We start from the raw sequence: 21,180 nt of genomic DNA on the forward strand, positions 1-21,180 counted from the left end.
TGCATTTTTTTTACACTACAAATTGTTTATAAACTAAAAATGGGAGTTAACAATAAATAGGCTGCTCTTAGCCCTTTCCGACCTTGACATCCTTGTAAGTAGGGTAGGCTGAGTCCAGTTTTAACACTTTTTGCTTTTTGCTACACTACATAAATACAGAGCAGAATAAACATGCAAGTTTTTAAACCGAGATAGCATTATCTGTCTACTAACAAAATAAATGCCAAAAACCTGCATACATTGTTCCTATTTTCTACAATTATTATTTGAAGACAAGGAGTGCTTTTGTTACATGTGCTTAAATAAGGCATTATGCCTAACTTAAAGGGATAGTTCACCCAAAAATGAAAATGCTCTCATCATTTACTCACCCTCATACCATCCCAGATGTGTATGACTTTCATTCTTCAGCAGAACACAAGGATTTTTAGAAGAATATTTCAGCTCTGTTGGTCCATACAATGCAATTGAAAGGTGGCCAGAACTTTGAAGGTCCAAAAAAACACATTAAAGCAACATAAAGGTAATGCATAAGACTCCAGTGGTTAATTACATATCTTCAAAAGCAATATGATAGGTGTGGGTCCCTTTTCACTATTAATTCTCTCTCCCAGTAGTTGGTGATCTGCACGAAAAATGCAAATGGCCAAGAACAAAAGAAGAAGAATGTGAAAGTGAAATGAAAAGTGGAGAATTTATAGTAAAGAAGGACTTAAATACTGATCTGTTTTCCAACTTTACCTATCATATTGCTTCTGAAGAAATGGATTTAATCACTGGAGTCTTATGGATTACTTTAATGTTGCCTTTATATGCTATTGGAACTTCAAACTTTTAGTACCCACTCACTTGCATTGTATATGGACCTGCAGAGCTGAAACATTTTCTAAAAATCTTCTTTTGTGTTCAACAGAAGAAAGTCATACACATATGGCATGAGGGTGAGTAAATGATGAGAGCATGTTTCATTTTTGGGTGAACTATTCCTTTAAGTGAAATCTATCTATCATTTTAATTCGTTTTGCTTCCTTATCTAAGCTTTCTGACTGAATAAAAGCTAACAAAACTCTAGAAGGAGCATGTGCAAACATGTTTCTTACGGCACAAGTACAGTTGTAACCCAGTGTTACATCTGTCCCTCGCTGATCACCTTGCATGTTGGCCTGATTCTCTATGATAAATTATCATAAAATAGCAAAAGATAAGATAAATTATCATAAATGTGGACTAAGTTATTCAAATTTTCCACACAGAGAGAGGATGTTGATGTGAATAGGCATACTGAAAATGAAAGTTCAAACTTGCATTAGAAGGGAAATATTCAGAGTCTCAACTCGGCCAACACTATGGTTTAACCCAGTGGTTCCCAACCCTATTCCTGGAGGCCCCACAACACTGCACATTTTGTATATCTCCCTTTACTGACAACCAATTCAGGTCATGGAGTCTCCACTAAGGAGCTGAAGAGTTGAATCAGGTGTGTTTAATTAAATAAGGAGATGTCCAAATGGGGGGGAACAGGGTTGGGAACCACTGGTTTAATCATAAATTCAGATATACAGACCTATAATAACATTAATTTAACCACCCCAAGATGCCAATGTCACAACAATGTTTACAAATTTAAGGCAACTTGGACCATTGCAAACACTGAAATAGCACTGAACGAGAACACCCAGTAATTTGCTATATTGTTTACGTGGACTTGTATGCATCGTTCACATGCAATAAGAGATTTTAAAAGACGCGCGCCTCAGCAGTCACGCAGAGCCCCGCCTGCAGTCCATGTGCATGCCTCTCGTGTCGCCTCATCTCATGCTGTGTTTTGCATAAAATGTGTGTCAGTAGGACAGCGCGTTCCCCGGCACATGCAGAGAGCACATGCAGAGTGGTTATACCAGTGCATAGCACTGTCGAATAAACGCATCCAGCTCAGCTCAGTACATAGCACCCGCCAATAAAATCGCACGCTAGGATAAAAGGAAAGGGAAACCAAAGAAATCACAGGGCACGTTAGAATGAGATAAACATACGTTGACGGCTTCCCTAAATCCAGTCACATTTGCCAGTCACCTGAAAACGTGATAGATGTGGGTGGGTGTGCTATAGTAGGAGTGTAAGTGGAGAAAAGCTGATTGCAATGCACAGGCTCGTACTCTGTACATCACACCAGCATAACTAATGCGTCGTTCACAGTAGAGCAGGCAGAAATCAGGTAGCTCGTCACTGAAGGTGCATCTTCTCTGCCAGTTCGCTAGTGTATTTTTACCGACTGTTTGACTCGACTGCCAAATGTTCTGTGCGAGAAGAATTTTCTTGGCACTTTGAGTTGCACGTTGTATGCACCGGTATTTCGCGACTTTTTTTCTACCTGTTTACGGTCGACATTTCCTTCAACATACTGACACACAGAGACTTTCTTAAAAAACACAATTTTGAAGATAGCTCTTAAAAAAACATCAAGGATGGATAACAGTCCAGGTAAGTAACTGTTTGTAAATTGTGTGTGTGTGTATATATATATATATATATATATATATATATATATATATATATATATATATATATATATATTATACTATTATTATTATACTATTATTATTATTAATAGTAGTGATGTTGTTCTTGTTAAAAGCCAGAATAATGGGCTAATCCTAATTTTTTTAATCATTATGGTATTTCATGCAAATGCTTAACTTAATCTAAAGTGCATTTATATGTTGTGTTTTGAGTTGTCCACCTGTTTTAATGCACAGTACAGTGCAATAGTTTTATCTTCACAACATTATAGACATCATACCTAATTCTAAAGGTTTAGAAGGTCCTCTGCGAGTTTCATTTGATATTTTGAGTTTCAATGTTTTTAAGTGTGAAGAACACCTTGGGATATGTATAATGCAGTATTGCATGACTGATAACTGTTTTGCAGTAAAAGATCTAAGCAGGTGTCATCAATGCATTGTCATGCTTTGATGATTGTGCTCCGCGTAAACACTACAAAGGTGAATCTATATATAGTCTCAGTCTGAGCAATAGCCTAAATTGCGATAAACAATCACCTAGAGGTAACTGTTGTTACTTATTCTGTCATAAACCGTGTGATTGCTTTCATGGAATCTGCTTTGAAACCACTATATATATATATATATATATATATATATATATATATATATATATATATATATATATATATATATATATTAGTGCGTGCGCTAACAACTTCCTGTTCCACGCCATGAAAACAAACTCACGTGTAGATGCTCCAAGCTATCAAACTTGGCTCATACGTATCAGTAGAGTTTACTAGTATAAACTATTTATGATTACTAATCGAATGAGATTAGATATGAAAAATAACCTCAGTCGAGGAACATTGTTTACAGACCCAGCAACCGGGGAAAGTCCGCACGTGCGCTTGAGAAAATGCAACAAACACAACAATTAGGGATATTAACTTGTCATCTGTTTACCATATATTTAGTCAAGTAATAAGTTAACTTTGGTCGAGTGAGCTTCATTCGAAGGAGGGTAACCGGTTAAGCTGATTTGGGTAGTGGCGTCTGAGGTTAGCCAAGGGTCACTTACTGTACACGCCAGCTCAGTCAAACAAGTCCACTTCAATGTTAATTGACGGCTGATTCGTTTACAAAAGCTGCAGTCACGTTCCGGAACAGGTGCTAGAAACATTGTCTCGTGCTTGGCGCACCCTGAACACTGTACACTTGACAGAAAGCTTTTAAATCATGCCATACAAACATGAGGCGCGGCAAGCCTCAGTGATTGACCACTATAAAGTCATTACAGATATGGAAATAATAACCTCGGAAAGACATTTTCTGTCATGTTTTACAAATAAATTAAGGGATAGGCCCTCTTAAATGACTCTTAAATTTAGATTATACCAAAATGTACCGGTATCGAAATTTTGGCCGATACCGTTCACCGATAGCCTAGTTCTTTTAAAATAGATAGGATGGCCGATATTAAAAATAAATAACATGTTGCTTGCTTATCAATGTATATGGCTACAAAAGTTTGATTACTGTTTTGTACTTTAAGAGTATATATTTTTTTTTTACATTGGAAAAACTTTGGTATGATTTGATTTCAATAATATCCAAATCAGACAGATATTCCAATGGCAGCACGCATAGACAGCGGCTACTCCAGGTCTAGATACAAACTTGAACTTGAACTTATTATGTTAAATAAATCAATACAAAACGCATTGATTGGCCACTACGAATTGATATGGTCACTGATACATTGTACATCCCCAATTTTCTAGCATATGGAGGTGTGGAGCTATTCAAATGTTTCAAAAACAGCACTAGTGACTGCAGCACTAACTAGAGTATACCCTGACTTTTGTTCCTTATGCAGAACTGAGTAAACTATGGGAACTATGGTTTAGTTTACTAACCTACTGACATTAGACATTTTGGAAATATTAGGCTACTTATGAAACCTGTGTTGAACTTGTGACATTTGTGCAAAAAAAAAAAAAAAAGACCTTAAATCAGTGGTTGTTTAATCCACTGACCGAGCATTTGAATGTGTTATACTGTTATAGCCCTTTGGTTACATTATTTTCATTCTTTCTTTCTAAAAACTGTGACATTTACGGGTAATTTTAGGCTATTCTCTATTGACATCAGGGCATAGGATGTGAGGTAGATGATGCACAAGTGAATTGCGCAGAGTAACAGACCACCACCACTATTATATATAGCAGCAGGCTCCGTTTTGTTGCACTTTTCAATTATAATAGAAGCTGGAGGCTTTTCGCTGCGCTACAGGGCTTCCGCGCGCGATATCTTCCCACAGAACGCATCCCTCGCTCCGACAGTCATCCTCACGTGCATGCACTCTCTCTGCCGCGTGATATCCAAGTCCCCACCCTCCGCTTCTTTCACTGACTCTAATGTTTTGATGCAGATTGTACGGTGGAAAGGGGGAGGTTGGTCAGTGGGTCAGCGGTTTCATGCAGTCAATCTAGCACCTCATCACGTTTTCCCGCCTCATGCAACTTCTTTCTTTGTAGTGTTTTACACAAACAGCCTCATGACATCTGTCTGCATGAGAATATTCTGCATTGTCCATGCTTTGTACAAAGAACTCAATTGTATATTAACAGTGCTGGCTTTGTGATATTTTGAAGGCAGTTTAGGATGTTATAGATCGAGATAAATGGTTAAAGTTGGTCTCTTTGCGTCATAACTTGGATGGTGAATCTACTTTTGACCTATTTAAGAATAAAAGGTCTCAGTTTTAATCACTTTAAAGTCCCTTGTTGAGAACTTGACATTTTAAACTTTATTCTTCTCTCTTTGGTTTTCCATTGTATGTCCTTATTTTTATTTCCATTTATTCTGTTATTTGTATTTTTACTCTTTCAAATGTTTCTCGTACATCATTGCAAATGCATGTCTTCTGTAAATCGCTTTATAAACACTTCATAAAAGGTGCTCAAGTTTTACATGTATATATTTAGTTCATAATAGTTGCTTATACACATTTAAAGCAACAAACATATGCATCCCCTCCTCTTCTGAAGCAGAAATTTGAATATAGGCTACTGTTTATCAGGGCAAATACACAAGGCAATGCTGAGTATTTCAGCTCTTTTCCTAGAACCACAGCAGCATTTGAGGGAGGAGGGAATTGTCCCTGTACAGTCCTCACGTTTCTATGCCTGCCTTTTGCTCACTAACAGATTAGCATTCGCATGGGTAGGCTAAGCTTACAATGAGCTGGTGGAGACCTGCTGATTCTTTCATTTATGCTGGTGTTTCTACTGACCTCAATTTATAGTGGCTTGCATAGACTTATGCATTGCTTCTCATTTTGCTTGTAGAAACTGTATTGTGATTGCAGTATTGTTTATGTCAAACCCAATGTGAAGGGCAGGGTAGGGAACATCCTTTATAACACCTATTACTTTCACATAAATATAATTAAAGCCATTTATTATTTTACAGTCATTCCAAACAGGTGCTAATAAAACAGCTGCTTCATGCTCTTCTTTAATAAGGGGCACGTTCTGTTATCCAATGTCATGCTCTCTTTAACTTCCGTGGCCTCACATGTGCGTCCAGGTGTGAGTATTGCTGTGTGTTTGGTGGGGTTACTAAACTGGGCAGGGCTGAGTAGCATGCTCAGGTAGGGCTCTCTATCACACGGCTGTAAAATCCAGAACCGCAGTATGTCAATAATAAATCCTGCTGCACGTGCCAGTGAAGGGATTACAAAAACACTTGAGCTAAATAAATGACATGTGCAGCATGAGAAAACACAAGCAGGAGTGAGGAAGGTGTGTGGTGGTAGTTTGATCTCGTTTACCCTTTTTTCTTCCAATAGTGGAGTTCCACATGATGAGGTGTAAAACAAAAGTAGTAGTAAAGATTCACATTATGGACAGTAAATGGAAAACTGCTTACGGAAATGGGCAAAACTGCAATCTAGCCTAGTCATTGCTCTGCTACTTGACAGTCTGCGCAAATCCAACTAAAATAATTCCCATATTTTGTGTCAGTCTGAATCTAAATGTTTGGTTAAACTCTAAAGCGCACAGCTAACTTTCCCCTGCTAGAATGAATGCATATAGGATACAATTAGATGTATTTTATATAACTTGTGTGGGTACCTAATCTCAGGTTTCTCCAAGGGAAACGGTCACTGTAATACATATACCTTAAAACACTACGGAAATCATCTGCTAAATGACATCTTGTTACTTACTTACTTACAAATATCGAAACATAAGCATGGCATTATTTAACATCAGCTGTAATTGCATATGAAAAAATAAATACATTTTGACCCACATTTGATTACAAAAATAGCCAATTATAATGGTATATATGCTCTAAAATACCTTAATTGTGGAATTCCTGGTATGTCAGACTACTCTGTGTGAAAATTTTAGGGAAAACATTTATTTTTGACTCGTGTATGCATTTTAGGTTCAAAGTTTCCTACTGTAAGTTACTTGTCAAACGTCATACATTCACATATGTCTGTGGGAAACCCAGAACCGTGTTGCAGATCAGAATGATTCACAAGATCAATCTTTAACCGCAGTTCTCTGGCCCAGATTCGACCGACCGTGTCCTAGGTTGTTTAAAAAAAGTCAAACTAAAGCCACGGAGCAAATTCTAACAAAACGTGACTCGAAGTTGCCCTTCTCTCAAAGGCGTCCATATGGGAATGCACCATAATCGCAATGGCGACACACAAAAGCATCCTCCGGCGCGCGCTCGCCCACTCTATTTGCTTTTAGTAAAGGAGCGCGCGACTTGCGATTGTTGTAGATGTTTACACGAGACTGCGGATTTGGTTTGGGAGGGAACGGTATCAAGATTCCATGTGAGGCGGCGGTCAGGTGTTGTGCAGTAGGCTGGGGCACTATGCCAGCGGAGCCATGCAGTGCTATTATTGGAGAGGCAGGAGAGCACGCGAACACGTGAGACCGTGTCTCAGCTGAGCTCATCCTCCGCGCATGTCAGGAGAGGATGCGATGGCATGCTGAAGCCTGGTAGGAGAGAAAGAGAAACCTGCGGGGGAATGTAAATAAAACATGTCGATATTTTCATTTGAAATGGAGAAGGCCATTAAATAAAGACATGTAACTTCATTACAAGGGGAACTTCCCGATCTGTTGCTGTGCAACCATTATTTATTTTTAGCACTCGAGATCGTTCAGTCTCATACTGTTAGTCTATTGCATTCAGAGCAATGTGGCAACTACTCTGAAAGAACAGAGCATTACATCATCTCCCTCTTATTAAATCCTGGATGCAACATCAAACTTTAACCTGTTATTTAAATTTGAATTAGAATATATATATATATATATATTTTAGAGCCTTTTCCAATAGGATTAATATGATTTCCAGTAGGATAAAATGCACCTGTATGACATCAAAAGGTAACTAAAGAAAATCTTTCATGATTTTCAGGAGCTATATCATCTATCCTAGCAGTATTGTTCCGAAACAAGCTCAAGTTCGGATAAACTTTACACAATGTCCTATAAGACTCTGTGAGAATCAAATATGAATCAAAACATCCTGCTGTAATTTCACTTTATCCAGCTGGATCTTAATATGTTCTTATAAGAGGATTCTTAATTGATTGCTTTACACTTGTGAAAATGGTGTTCTGTTTATTTTCAGGTGGTGAAATATTTTGATAAATGCATGGGTCTTCTGTGGTTAAAGTGTTTTGATTTTGGTCAAAGGCTTCATTTTCTCTATATCTGTGTTTCTGCAGGGGGTGTGATACTCTACGCTGGTTCAAATGGCAGTGCCAGTCCCAGCCCAGGAAGCCCCTCTAGTGGCTATCAAACCCAGTCTCCATCCTCCCACTCCCAGCCCTCGTCCCCAGAGGAGGTCACCTTCACTGAGATTGGGACCCTCAAGCAACGGGGAGGTAGAGGATCCCCATCATCTCCAAAACTGGTCTTTCAGTTCCCTGAAGTCCACAACAACTCCACAGCAGGTTCAAACCAGCACAGCTACTCCCATCCCATCGCTGGCAATAGACCTTGTGGATTTACGAGTAAGTGGCCTCCCTTTATTCAGTAGGTTCACCTGTAGCCTACAGTTTCTTCTTTCCCAAAAGGAGAACCAGTGCATCATGATACTTAAGATTCTCTAAGTGTCTTTTCAATGTCCTGACCCCCTTTTTCTCATTTTATCTCTTCATCTGAGCAGAAACTGGAGGCATGGTGCTTCTTTGTAAAGTATGTGGAGATATTGCATCAGGGTTCCACTATGGTGTCCATGCATGTGAAGGCTGCAAGGTAAGAATGCTGAAAAGACCAGCTTAGACCAGCATTCCAGTGCCATATGACTTTTCTTTAATGAATATTGTGGTCTGTCTTTTGAATATAATGGCAATTAAAAAGGAGTTAAAGGAGGACTCTGTCATAGCACTTCATGAATGTACAGTGGATATCAAGATTTTCACTGCAAAATTACTTAAATTTCGTATAACACAATAATCGTATATGACAATATACTGTATGCTGGTGACCAATGCAGGTCTTTTGTGACAAATCAATGTTATTCATTATATCATGTGTCTTCTGTTGTTTCCAGGGTTTTTTCCGCCGTAGCATTCAGCAGAACATCAACTACAAGATGTGCGTGAAGAATGAGAACTGTCTGATCATGCGCATGAACCGCAACCGTTGCCAACACTGCCGCTTCAAAAAATGCATGTCTGTTGGCATGTCCCGTGACGGTGAGGATTCTAAGAGTTTTTCAAGGTCATGTGTAGATATATGACAAATTTTGTATTGAACCGTTGGTTACTTTCAAGAGAACAAGTTCCGTTTTTTTGAATGTGTGCTCATTTTCATTTCTCCCTTGCCCTTTGTGGTCCTTTCTTTTTTCGCTTCTTCTCTCTGTTGGTTTACACCCGCCCCCACCCCCACCCGTCCTTGTTCCCTAGCTCTGCCTCCCGATCCCTCGTTGAGACAGTGATTTATGAGGGATGGAGACACGCAGTCCCTGAAGCTATCTGTTATCTTGAAAACTGCTGCAAATACAGGAATTATTTTGAGAAATTGGAACACGGGCGACTTGATTACCATGCTTGTGCCCTCATAACATCCTCCGCAATTAATGTTGTGCAGCAGTAAAAATTTAGCAAGGGATGCAGAAAAAGGCACGCATCTGAACTCATCCTTCCCATATGTAGAACATCTTCTCATCCATTTGCCACCTTTTTTAACCCTAAAGAAGACTGGAATGATCTTGTTTAATGGATGTAGGAAATTGAAAATTACCTGATTGTGGTGACATTTTTGCTAAATGATATCGCATGGGTCCTTACACGTTTCAGGGCAGTTCTTAAGTGAAATGTCCACTGAGTAGTGCAAAATGCTTGTTCAATTTTCTTCTAAACATTTCACCAGGAAACTGACGTGATATAAACATCAAGCCCGTAAAATTTATTGTGCAAAGATAAAGATATAGTAACCCGTTTCTATGAGACCAGGATGGAATTTTTTAAAGACCTAGATGGCATAAATGACACCGATATTATACTTTTACATTGCGACCTATTTAGGCTGGGTTTGACTTCTGATGGATTCTCGGCAGCATATCATGCGCTGTAACCATTGTGCAGTGCAGCAGAAGTGGATATGAGTGAAAGTGTAGGGGTTGGCTATTTTAGGCGATTGCACTAGATGTTGTTCTAAGCAGGCACCAATAGAAATGAGTCCACTGCGTATATAGTGTGGGAGGTAAACAGTCATTTTAACCCTGGTGCCTGAATGTGTTAGGACCCACAACCTAGAAACCTGTTTCTCTCACAGTTCCTATTGCAAAAACAGGAAAACCTCATGCAACTGCCTCAGAACCCACAATAAACTAGACACCCTGATTTCATTGCAGTCAATAGTATGATCTTGGTTGTGTGATACAAACAGATGTTTGATTTGACATGATGACATGGTTTCACTTCCGCCATTGTCTTACCATTTATTAGACTAGTATTCAGTGCAGCACTCTGGATGTTTTAGTGTCACATTGTTTCGTACTTGATGAACCAATTGTGACCTTTGTTGATGATATTGATGGCAAATTCCTACCAAGAAATTTAGTTCTAGTTCAGGGTCAAATGTTTATGAGTAAGTGGGAAGTCAGACAGTCTTGGCATAGAAAAATATGTCATGCAGTCATTGATTTGCTGCAAAGGAGAATATGCTGTTCCCCTGTTCTCAGTTTCTCAGATGCAGGTGTTATGGGACATATATGATATGGGCCAGCTCCGCCCTCTCTCTATGCGTGATGTACCACCAAACCCTCACACTGTCTGTCACCTCAATCTACCAAATGTTGCATCGTGCTCCTCTCCTCTTCTTTCCATTCCTCTTTTCCTTTCCTTGCGTATCCTTATCCTTCTCTCCCTTTTCATATTTTTTCCATCTTTGCTTCTTTTTCTTCTCCTTTTCTCTCCTTATCTGTTCTCTCCTCTATCTCTCTCTCCCACATTCATTAGTTTCTCTCTCAATTACTGTGGAATTGTCATTACGTTCTTCCTGTCCTACTGCCCTACTTATGGCTTGAGAGAGTGAGGCAGAGTAGCAGAAGGATGAGGAGAGGAAGGGGATGTAGGGACTGGGAGAGAGATGAAGAATGGGGGAGGCAACATATTGTACCATAGGTGCTATTTTTAGACTCAACAGCTGACTTCTTAGAGAAGGGGGGAGTGACAATGAAGATGAGAGTGACTGGCTTGTAAAAGATGCTAGAGCATCCAACTCTACGCCAAAAAATGTTATGTACATCCATATTTAACATATTTAACCAGAGGTTAGGCATACTGTTCGCAAGTTGTCTTTTGTACGGTGGCCGTGCTATTGTGTTAGGTTATTTCTAAAACTGCCGTGTGCTTCATTATGAAATAAATTGTTAAATACAAATTCATAGGATGTCTTTATGCTCTGGTTTATCAGTGATTCTCCATGATAAATGCAATGGCTTCTCAACTTTTCACATTGTATATTTTTGCCTGCTAAATATGTCTGACGACTCTATTCTGGGTTCCCACAGTAATGGAAAACCTAGAAATATCAGGGAATTGTTTTCCAAGCCTTGAAAATATTTAATGAGCTAGATATTGATATAAAAATGGCTTGCAAGCCATAGCGATGCCAAATGAATCAGTGAATTATTGTTATAGTCTGTATTTTTCATTGAATTAGTCAATGGTTGACAAATGGATTCATTTGCAAATCAGTATGAATCAAAATATTATTTTCCCCCACCTGTGTGGCTTTGGTTACTTCAGCAGAGAATGAAAGGTGTTTTAGAGACAGAGAAATTCATTGCATTTTGATAAATACAAACTCCACTGATAAATCACAATAACAGAAATTACATTTATTGAGAAAGTAATTATGGTCACTTGAAATTTCATGTTGTCTCACTCTTAACCCCTAGCTGTGCGCTTTGGCCGCATCCCGAAACGAGAGAAACAACGGTTGTTGGACGAGATGCAAAGCTACATGAACAGCCTCAACGAATCGTCCACCATGTCTGTGGAAACCTCCCCACAACGCGAACCTCCTCAAAGTCCCTGCGAGAGCCAATCCAAAGAGGCCATTGGTGTCTTATCCCGAGCCTACCAGGACATCTTCACAAACACACAGGACCACCTGAACAAGAGGGTGGGCAACATCAACACCAGCAATGGATCAAGCACTTTTCAAAACAGCACTTCTCAGGACTCCACCTACCATCATGCTAACCCACTTGCGGGGTATCACTCAGCTTCCCACGAAAGCTTCTCGACTCCACCTCGCTGCCCAGTTTCTTCTAATGAGAGCAAATGCCCAGTCTCATTGATGGACAACAATCGATACAGCTATGCTCCTTCATTCAACCGAAATCACTCCCAATCTAGTGTAAGCCCATCCCCACAGCCCTCTCAGGCCAATCACAACAGCTACCCAGTTGCCGAGTCCCAAAGCCAGACCTCGTGTCCGATGAAGTTGGCTGCTGGCTCCAAAGTGCTGGTGAGGAGTGTTTAAAGATATATGTCATTGTGTGGTTATATATATATATATATATATAGCAGTAATATTGCGTTTATGGGGCTTTGTCTCGAGTCCTTTAAACTAAAAGGAATTTAAGATCGTAATAAAGGAATAGACCAATAAATTACAGTCTCATAGTGAGCATATGAAACCGTTACAATGGGGTAATAAAATCTCTCATTCTGTGTCTCTCCCAGGCCTGTCCATTGAATGCATGCCCCGTGTCAGCACCTGGCGTCTCGAGCCAGCAGGTGTGGGAAACTTTCTCGCAGTGCTTCACCCCAGCTGTACGTGAAGTTGTCGAGTTTGCGAAGGGCATTCCAGGCTTCCAAGAGCTCTGCCAGCATGATCAAGTCATGTTGCTTAAAGCAGGCACCTTCCAGGTACTGATCACATGAGCCTCATAACTCTTGACATTTTACACCCTTTACTAATCTTTAAAGGAATAGTTCACTCAGAGATGAAAATTGTTAATCGTTTACTTCTTCTAATGTTGTTGCAAACTTGGAGCCAGATTGAGAAAACATTCTTAAAGGGATGTTCACCCAAAAATTAAAATTTTCTCATCATTTACTCGCCTTTGTCTCAAACTTGTATGTCTTTATTTATTCTGCGGAACACAAAAGATGTATTATGTGTTTGTCCATACAATGCAAGACAATGGGGTTCAAAAAGAACCTCAGCATTAATATAATCCATGATTTGAGTGGTTTAATCCATGTCTTCTGAAGTGATACAAAGTTTGAACAAGCTTCTCTCATGAGCACATCAAGGTAACTGCAGGTGTAAAGATTTATAGTGAAAAGGAGGAACATGTTGGTGTTTCTCTCCCAAAACCGATCGGATCGCTTCAGCAGATCCACTCGAGTTGTAAGGATTACCTTTAAGCTGATGTTCTTTTGGGAGCCTAAAAGTGTTGGATCACATTGACTTACATTAATAAACACATCATACATCTATGATAATATATTTTATTTGTGGTCTGCAGAAGTCAAACTAAAAATACACTGAATAGACTTTCTTAAACTGTCAACGTTTATAGCTAGATATATTCTTACGAACTTAAAAACGGCCTTAATTTTTATGGAAGAAAGAAAATCACTAGTTTTTGCAATATAGTAAAAAGGAACATCATCTCTTTCGAATGATATCATTATTTTGTATCTACTCTAAACTATTTGTTAGATATAATCGTTTAAATGTTGGCTGATATAATAATTTTAAATGAAACTCAATGTTATTCTAAAATGAAGGAGCGGGTCACAATTGGCAAATTTAGATATTTGGATGAACATTTCCTTTAAACCATCACATTTTAATCACAGTTCATTTTATTTGGTCTGATTCAGGTATCCTGTTTGTTTTGTTTTCAGGTGCTTATGGTGAGGTTTTGCTCCCTATTAAACCCAAAAGAAAGAACTGTGACTTTCCTAAATGGGCAGACATACCCGCTGGCAACCCTTAGGGGAATGGGCATGGGCTCGTTGCTGGATACAATGTTTGAGTTCAGTTCAAAGCTTTGCTCACTGGGCCTGGAGTCAGACGAGATGGCACTTTTTATGGCTGTGGTGCTGGTTTCTGCAGGTAAGAACACAAGGAGAAAAAACAGTGTTAATAGTAACAGTTTTGACGTTGAACTGTTTTTCTGTTGCTGTTTTGATAAGATGTTAAATTGTAATTCATTTATCAACAGATTGCTCTGGCATTTCGGATACAGTGGCTGTTGAACAGTTACAGGAGGGCCTCATCCGGGCGTTGCGCACCTTAGTGACCCGTCGTCGCCCAGACAACAGCTCCCTCTTTCCCAAATTGCTCCTGTGCCTGCCAGACCTGCGCACTCTCAACAACCTTCACTCCGACAAGCTGCTGGCCTTCCATATTGACCCCTGATCTATTCTGATTAGACACTGCAGCTGCCACTCAACCAAAAGCCATCGACCGGCCAATAAGAGAACACCTTCCCTGATTTAGGGTGCACAATGCTCATTTAGATGGAGATGCGTTGAGCACGTTCCCATAGGAACTATTGATTTATGTTATGTGTTAATAAAAAGGAGCACAATGAACAGATGGCTAGACATGCCGAAAACAAGACTAAATCTCCATTTAAGCTTCTTCTGATCGCATTTATAAATGCATTGCCCATTCACCCTCTGCCCTTCTGTGCAACTGGCCTCAAGAGCGTTGTTTATATTTATATCAAATCATAAATAAGCTCACAGCAGAACTTTTAAAGACCAAAAATGGGTCATTCCTTTTATACTACCTGCAAACCCTGTAGTCTGCAATTCAAAAAGAGCCTTTAGTCAGCAAGTTCGCAATGTATACAGTAAAATGACAATTTTAGGGACCATTTTTAAGCCAGTTGTGTGAGGATTTGTGCCTGTGTGTTTGAGAAAGGGACGGAAATACCATGTAAATAAGCCATAAATATAACTTTATACATCAGTTTCAAATATTAAACAATTCATGTATCACCTGTGTTAGTATGTAACATATAATTGCACAAAATTAATGTATCTACAAGAACATGAACTCTAGTTACCATTTAAGTTCTTTGAAAATGAAAGAAAGTGATTTTAAAATGCCATTTCACTTTTGAAATCTGGACAATACAAGTGTCATTTGTTCATTTTGCATTTTTTTTTTTTATTGCAGTATCAAGTATTATACTGAATTCAGTATGTCACGTGTATTACCACCTCTTTGAATATATCTGAATCTAGGAATACAAAACCAGCAGACATTGTCTCCTACGCATGTTTTGTAGGGTTATTCCCCCCTGCTGTTTTCTTACTGTAAATGTTGCACAATGTCTAAATTGTCTAATTTAACTGCCCAGTTGCACCAGGAAATACTCTGATCAGAGAACAAGGGATATGCAGTTGCGTGTTTGACTTGAGATGGGGCGTTTGGTGCCTTGGAAAGGACTGTTAATTTGTGTATTTTGGGAAAGAGCCCCTGATCTTCTGGCACCAGCATAATCCCTTCACGGAGATCACAGAGCATGTGAAGAAAAAATGTTGGACTACCATCTTCATGTGGTTTATTTGAGTGGTTGAACTGATTGTTATGATTGTTAAAATAGTGTTATTCAATCATATGGGGATGTATATTTTGTAAATTATTTTATGCTGTAGAACCAATATAAAAATTATTATATATTATGTTCTGTGGGTTCTGTGTTTTTTCGCTCTGCAAATTAATGAATTTTTTTTATTGCATAAACCCCCATTTAAAAGGTAAACTGGAGACACAAAATATTCCTTTGATGTAAAGCTGATTTATTTACGTCCAGATTTGACACTTATGGAAATTTATTGGTACTTTTATTCACCAAAGTGGCATTCAGCTGATCACAATGTATATTCAGGACATTAATAACGTGAAAAATTACTATTACAATTTGAAAAAAGTGAGTCTTTTTTTACTGTTGTACATGAAACTGGTGTTGAGCGGGTAGAATTCAATGAAGCTGTCAGCGGAGGACATATGAGGTGTCTATTTCTCAAACTAGAGACTCTGATGTACTTATCCTCTTGTTTAGTTGTACATCTGGTCTTCCACATCTCTGTCTGTCCTTGGTAGAGCCAGTTGCCCTTTTGTCTTTGAAGACTGTAGTGTACACCTTTGTATGAAATCTTCAGTTTTTTGGGCAATTTCAAGCATTGAATAGCCTTCATTCCTCAAAACAATGATTGACTGACGAGTTTCTAGAGAAAGTTGTAAAGTTGCATACTGTAGTAACTCAAAAACAAACACAAAGACAATGTTAAGCTTCATTTAATGAACCAACTGTGTTTGATATAATTGCAAGTGATTTTCTAGCACCAAATTAGCAATTTAGCATGACTACTCAAGGATGGAGTGATGGCTGCTGGAAACGGGGCCTGTCTAGATTTGATATAAAAAAAAAAAACATGGCATTGTTTTTTTTACATCAGTATGTCCTGACCATACTTTGTGATCAGTTGAATACCACTTTGGTGAATTAAAGTACCAACTTCCTTCCAAAACAGCAAAATCTGTACATTATTCCAAACTTTTGGCTGCCAGTATATATTTAATTTTACAACTTTATTGCCATGATGCAACCCTGTAAACCATAAAACGACGATTGCAAACTTTACATTGATTAAGTGGCACACGAGTGTTAACAGCAGAATGGATGTATGTGCTTTATAAAATTATGAACTTACATTTCTGCCTTAAACCTCAAAAATGACCCGTCACTATAATTATTAGTAGCTCAGTATACCTGATTATACTTTTATATATATATATATATATATATATATATATATATATATATATATATATATATATATATTTATTTATTTATTTTTGCAGTTATCAACATTATGGCATAAATGCTGTCGATTGAGCGTAACTATTATTGAACCCGGAATATTCCTTTTTAAGCACATATTGGAATACTAATGCACACTTTATGCATTATAAAGATTAAGTAGAGAAACCATTTGGACTTTCATGCTTTTATTTAGTAGACTTTATGCCAGGAGCTTTTCAGAGTTTTGTAGAAATAAATGTAACTGGCCTTAAACTGTCAGTCATGTTTTGGTTGACAAATATACTCCGTTAATCCGTTTTAATTTAGAACACTGAAAAAGCATGATACACTTCATTCTTTATTTCGAATTAATTAGTACGAACTCATGAATAAATTAATCAGATAGATTCATTGAGAATGAATCTCCTTATGTTATAAAACCATTTACAGAAGCTACATCATTTTCGTGATAGCAGTGTTGTGCATTAGTTTATCAGAGAACCACGAAGATACCGTCTATTAAATTATTAAAGCTTGTGCATTGCATAGAAAATTGTGTCACAGTGACATCCAGTGGCCATACTTGCAGTAGCACAGTTTGCTCATGAATATTAATTGTGTCATGCCGAAGTTATGTAAAAACATTTTTTTTTACCTTTGTTTCCATAGAAAATTCTCCAAGATACTTATAAATGAGAATAAATAATAATCCAACGTTGCTTGATAAACTTCGCAGAATATCCAATATCCAGAAATATCCAGATTTCCGAAATGTAGGATGGCAAGGAAGGACTCATTATTATTAATGAGCTAGCGGGTTAGGGTTGGGTAATCATTTCTCAGACCAATCAGATAGCACTCATCTCCTGAATATTCTATATTTGTCATGAATATAAATAACTGTTTGCAGCCAATCAGATAGCCTTGCTAGGTGAACGTTGCGATACGTATTTAACATTCATAAACCAACCACAAGCGTCCCTCATTTGCGTCATGACGTTTTGATAACCCGGAAACTCACCAGGATATCGTATAATAGATATGTGAGTTTTGTTGGCAGATCTGCTGTAAAATATTTCGAAATCATCAAATGAACAATGTATATAGTCCCCCAAACCAACTGAGACAATGCTAAACATAAAGAAGGTACGTGTTTCGAATGTTTGAAATGTATTCAACTGCTTATAAGCTAATATGATGCCATTTATCGATTCATATGTTTTTCACAAAAAATATAATTATTACAAATTCCATGTTTTTATTGTTATCTACTGTGGGGCTATGTCTGTTTATATTAATGTTTCTGTAGTGATGGTGTGACTCAATTCGGAAGTCAAGTTGTAACTGCCAGAATTGTTCCGCCTCCATAGGCTTTATCCAGCAGCATGGTAGTTCTTCAAAATCTTGGTAAGACATTTGTATTTTTGTTAGTATTATTATTATAGTGCCCTTTTAAACAATTCTCCCATTATAAAACAGTGCTGTGGTGGTAGCACCATGTTACAGTTAACGCTAATGCAATGATTCTTTGATAACGCCGTACTGAATTATTACCATATTTGTATGTCAAGATATTTACGTTACTCCAAAGTACTTTAAAGAATACTATGGCACTACAATGTCCTAAACAACTATGTCCTATTAAAATTTTAAAAAAAACTACAACATGGGATTCCCATAATAACGTGCTACTTTTTAGTATTTTCTTTAAATAGTGTCATATCTTATACTATTTTTGTTTTTCTGATTTGACTCCACAGCAAAAACATAAATGTATTAATTGGAGGAAGAGCTATCGGAGGGAGATGGTCCACTACTGAGGTTTATTTAGAAGCTCTCCTATCTCTTATGTGCACTTGAAGACAGATTGTGGTCCATCATGTTTGTGACAGCATATCTGGCATTTGCAGTCTTGGTTGGATTATGCGTGACTTTAGAGATCACTGCTCGCCGCCTCACCTCACCCCAAGCCACACAGACCGCTGTTGCTAATCCAGCATTCCGACGTTTCCAGAACCTTTTTCTGAAGGCCTATCTCCTGGCCCTCTGGGCTGACTGGCTGCATGGACCATACCTTTATAAACTCTATCGGCATTACAACTTCCTGGAGTCTCAGATTGCCATCCTATATGTATGCGGTCTCGCCTCTTGTGTGCTGTTTGCTCCAGTGGCCGGCTGGCTACCGCAGTTTCTGGGCCAAAGACGGACGTGTCTCCTGTTCTGTCTGGCCTATTCCATCTGCTGTGTTACCAAGTTGTCCCAGGACTATTTTATGCTCATACTAGGACGTGTCCTAGGAGGCCTCTCCACGTCCCTGCTGACCACCACGTTTGAGGCCTGGTATGTGCATAGTCACATAGATGTCCATGACTTTCCCAAAGAATGGATTCCTATTACCTTTACCAAAGTTGCAAACTGGAATCACGGACTGGCGGTAGCCGCCGGGCTCGTGGCGAACCTGTTTGCTGAATGGCTGGGTCTGGGACCAGTCGCTCCATTCCTATTGGCGATCCCGAGCCTTGCTGCCTGTGGCTGGTTTGTGCTGTCTGAATGGGGTCAAGAGGACAGACTAGAGGGTGCACAAAGAGACAAGAACGGCCCTCTTTTGAACCCTCTAAATGCCCCAAAGTTGCAAATATCAGCACAGGCCCGCTTCTGGCGCGGCTGTCTGGAGGGGTTGCGCTGCTTGCTGTCGGACCGCCGTGTTATGCTACTGGGTGGCGTGCAAGCACTCTTCGAAAGTGTCCTCTATATTTTTGTGTTTCTGTGGACCCCTGTGCTGGACCCCCACGGCCCTCCTTTGGGAATCATTTTCTCTAGTTTGATGGCTGCAAGCATGGCCGGCTCCACACTTTTCCGGCTAGCCACATCAGCACCTTATCGACTCCAGCCAGGTCACCTGCTCTGCTTGGCTATGCTACTAGCTTTCTTTTCCTTCTTCATGCTGACATTTTCCACTGTGCCTGGCCAACCCAGGCCAAAGGAGTCTCTGCTTGCCTTTCTTCTGCTTGAACTAGCCTGCGGACTTTATTTCCCTGCGGTGAGTTTTCTACAAAGCCGTGTGATCCCCATGGAGCGCCGAGGCGTGGTGCTGGCATGGTTCCGTTTGCCCCTCCATCTCCTGGCTTGCCTGGGGCTGCTGGCTCTTCATGGCGAGGTTTCTGGTGCGGGTGCGGGTGAGACTGGTAGTGGCACCAGACATATGTTTGCTGGCTGTGCTGGGATGATGCTGGCTGCTCTGCTTGCTGTGGTCAGTCTTTTCACTGTGGGCAGGAATGATGCAGATTTGAGACTAGAGGGGACCAAATTGGAAGGAGAAATCTGAGTATAGTAGAGATGGACACTGGATTACAAAATGAGGATAATTGTATATCGATTGTATATCATTTGTATCTAAAGGTAGAACAGATCAGAAAGTATATGGTTTAAATTCTTCCTCCTTATTTCCATGTTAATAGAACCAATAAACACCTTATAAAATGTTGTTGAACTTTTTTACTTTGAGCGGCCAAAAATGCAAGGACATTTGTATTAGTAACAGATTTTAGACAATGTTAAAGGGATAGTTCACCCAAAAATGAACATTTTGGCATTGATTTTGTTTCACGTACACTGTAAAATCTAAGTAGTTGACCTTGTTTATAATTTTTTAGTCAATTTGTTTGCATGCAAAGTAAACATACTTATTTGGCTCAAGTAAACTTAACTTTGACTAAAGTGTCATTGTTTTTATTTAATTATTTAACTTCAGTTATAGCATATACAGTATAAAGGTAATTATGACTGGAATCTCAGTTAGCCAAATGGCACATTGGATTCTAATCAGTACTTCTTGGTGCACATAAATCTGCACTTTTGAAAAGTACAATTGAGTGGAGATGCATGATTTAAATTGAACAGGCTCCATGTTCACCAGAGGTAAAACTAATCCTAATGGTGACTTTGCACAAATTACAACTATCAATAAGCTACAATAAACAACCACAATAGTCATCAGAATTAAAACCACCCACGTTTTTTAAATAAGTTATAATACTTATACATAAGTTACCTTGTTTTGACCTAACATTCATAATTTATTCAAGCGCAAGGTCTTATGGATATTCCACACAGCTGCGATTTTGTACTTGATCAATTTGAGTTGTCCTCAAAGCCATATTTTAAAGAACGTATACTGTATATTTGAGTTATGATTTCAAAATGTAACACTTCTAGTTCTGTTTAATTGGGACCACTTAAATGTTTTTATTAATAACAACTTTAGGGTTTAGAGAGTAATGGTAACTTCTACTAGGATTTACTTGGAACATCTTGAGGGTGAGTAAATGACAAA

The 21,180-nt window shown here is 38.8% G+C and overlaps 2 protein-coding genes across 2 annotated transcripts; both read left to right on the forward strand.

Annotated features, from left to right (window-relative positions):
• Positions 1–1,966: 1,966 nt before the first annotated feature.
• Positions 1,967–15,695, forward strand: LOC127618886 (nuclear receptor subfamily 1 group D member 1-like). The gene is made up of 8 exons (XM_052091565.1): positions 1,967–2,481; positions 8,275–8,562; positions 8,718–8,806; positions 9,105–9,249; positions 11,961–12,535; positions 12,754–12,939; positions 13,930–14,140; positions 14,250–15,695. The coding sequence occupies exons 1-8, from the start codon at positions 2,466–2,468 to the stop codon at positions 14,444–14,446; spliced, it is 1,707 nt and encodes a 568-aa protein (XP_051947525.1). The 5' UTR covers positions 1,967–2,465; the 3' UTR covers positions 14,447–15,695.
• A 2,149-nt stretch (positions 15,696–17,844) lies between these two features.
• Positions 17,845–20,513, forward strand: LOC127619294 (molybdate-anion transporter). Its single transcript, XM_052092157.1, has 3 exons — positions 17,845–17,993; positions 18,157–18,254; positions 18,608–20,513. The coding sequence occupies exon 3, from the start codon at positions 18,727–18,729 to the stop codon at positions 20,170–20,172; it is 1,446 nt and encodes a 481-aa protein (XP_051948117.1). The 5' UTR covers positions 17,845–17,993; positions 18,157–18,254; positions 18,608–18,726; the 3' UTR covers positions 20,173–20,513.
• The last annotated feature ends 667 nt before the right edge of the window (positions 20,514–21,180 follow it).

The sequence above is a fragment of the Xyrauchen texanus genome, chromosome 25, assembly GCF_025860055.1.
Source record: "Xyrauchen texanus isolate HMW12.3.18 chromosome 25, RBS_HiC_50CHRs, whole genome shotgun sequence".
In the NCBI taxonomy this organism is placed as follows: Eukaryota; Metazoa; Chordata; class Actinopteri; order Cypriniformes; family Catostomidae; genus Xyrauchen; species Xyrauchen texanus.

Bases quoted from the DNA above. Each gene is read 5' to 3' on its own strand.
- LOC127618886 (XM_052091565.1), top strand. The intron at 8,807-9,104 runs GTAAGAATGCTG...TGTTGTTTCCAG, and splicing joins ATGCATGTGAAGGCTGCAAG to GGTTTTTTCCGCCGTAGCAT. The intron at 12,940-13,929 runs GTACTGATCACA...TTTTGTTTTCAG, and splicing joins TTAAAGCAGGCACCTTCCAG to GTGCTTATGGTGAGGTTTTG.
- LOC127619294 (XM_052092157.1), top strand. From the start codon at position 18,727: ATGTTTGTGACAGCATATCTGGCATTTGCAGTCTTGGTTGGATTATGC.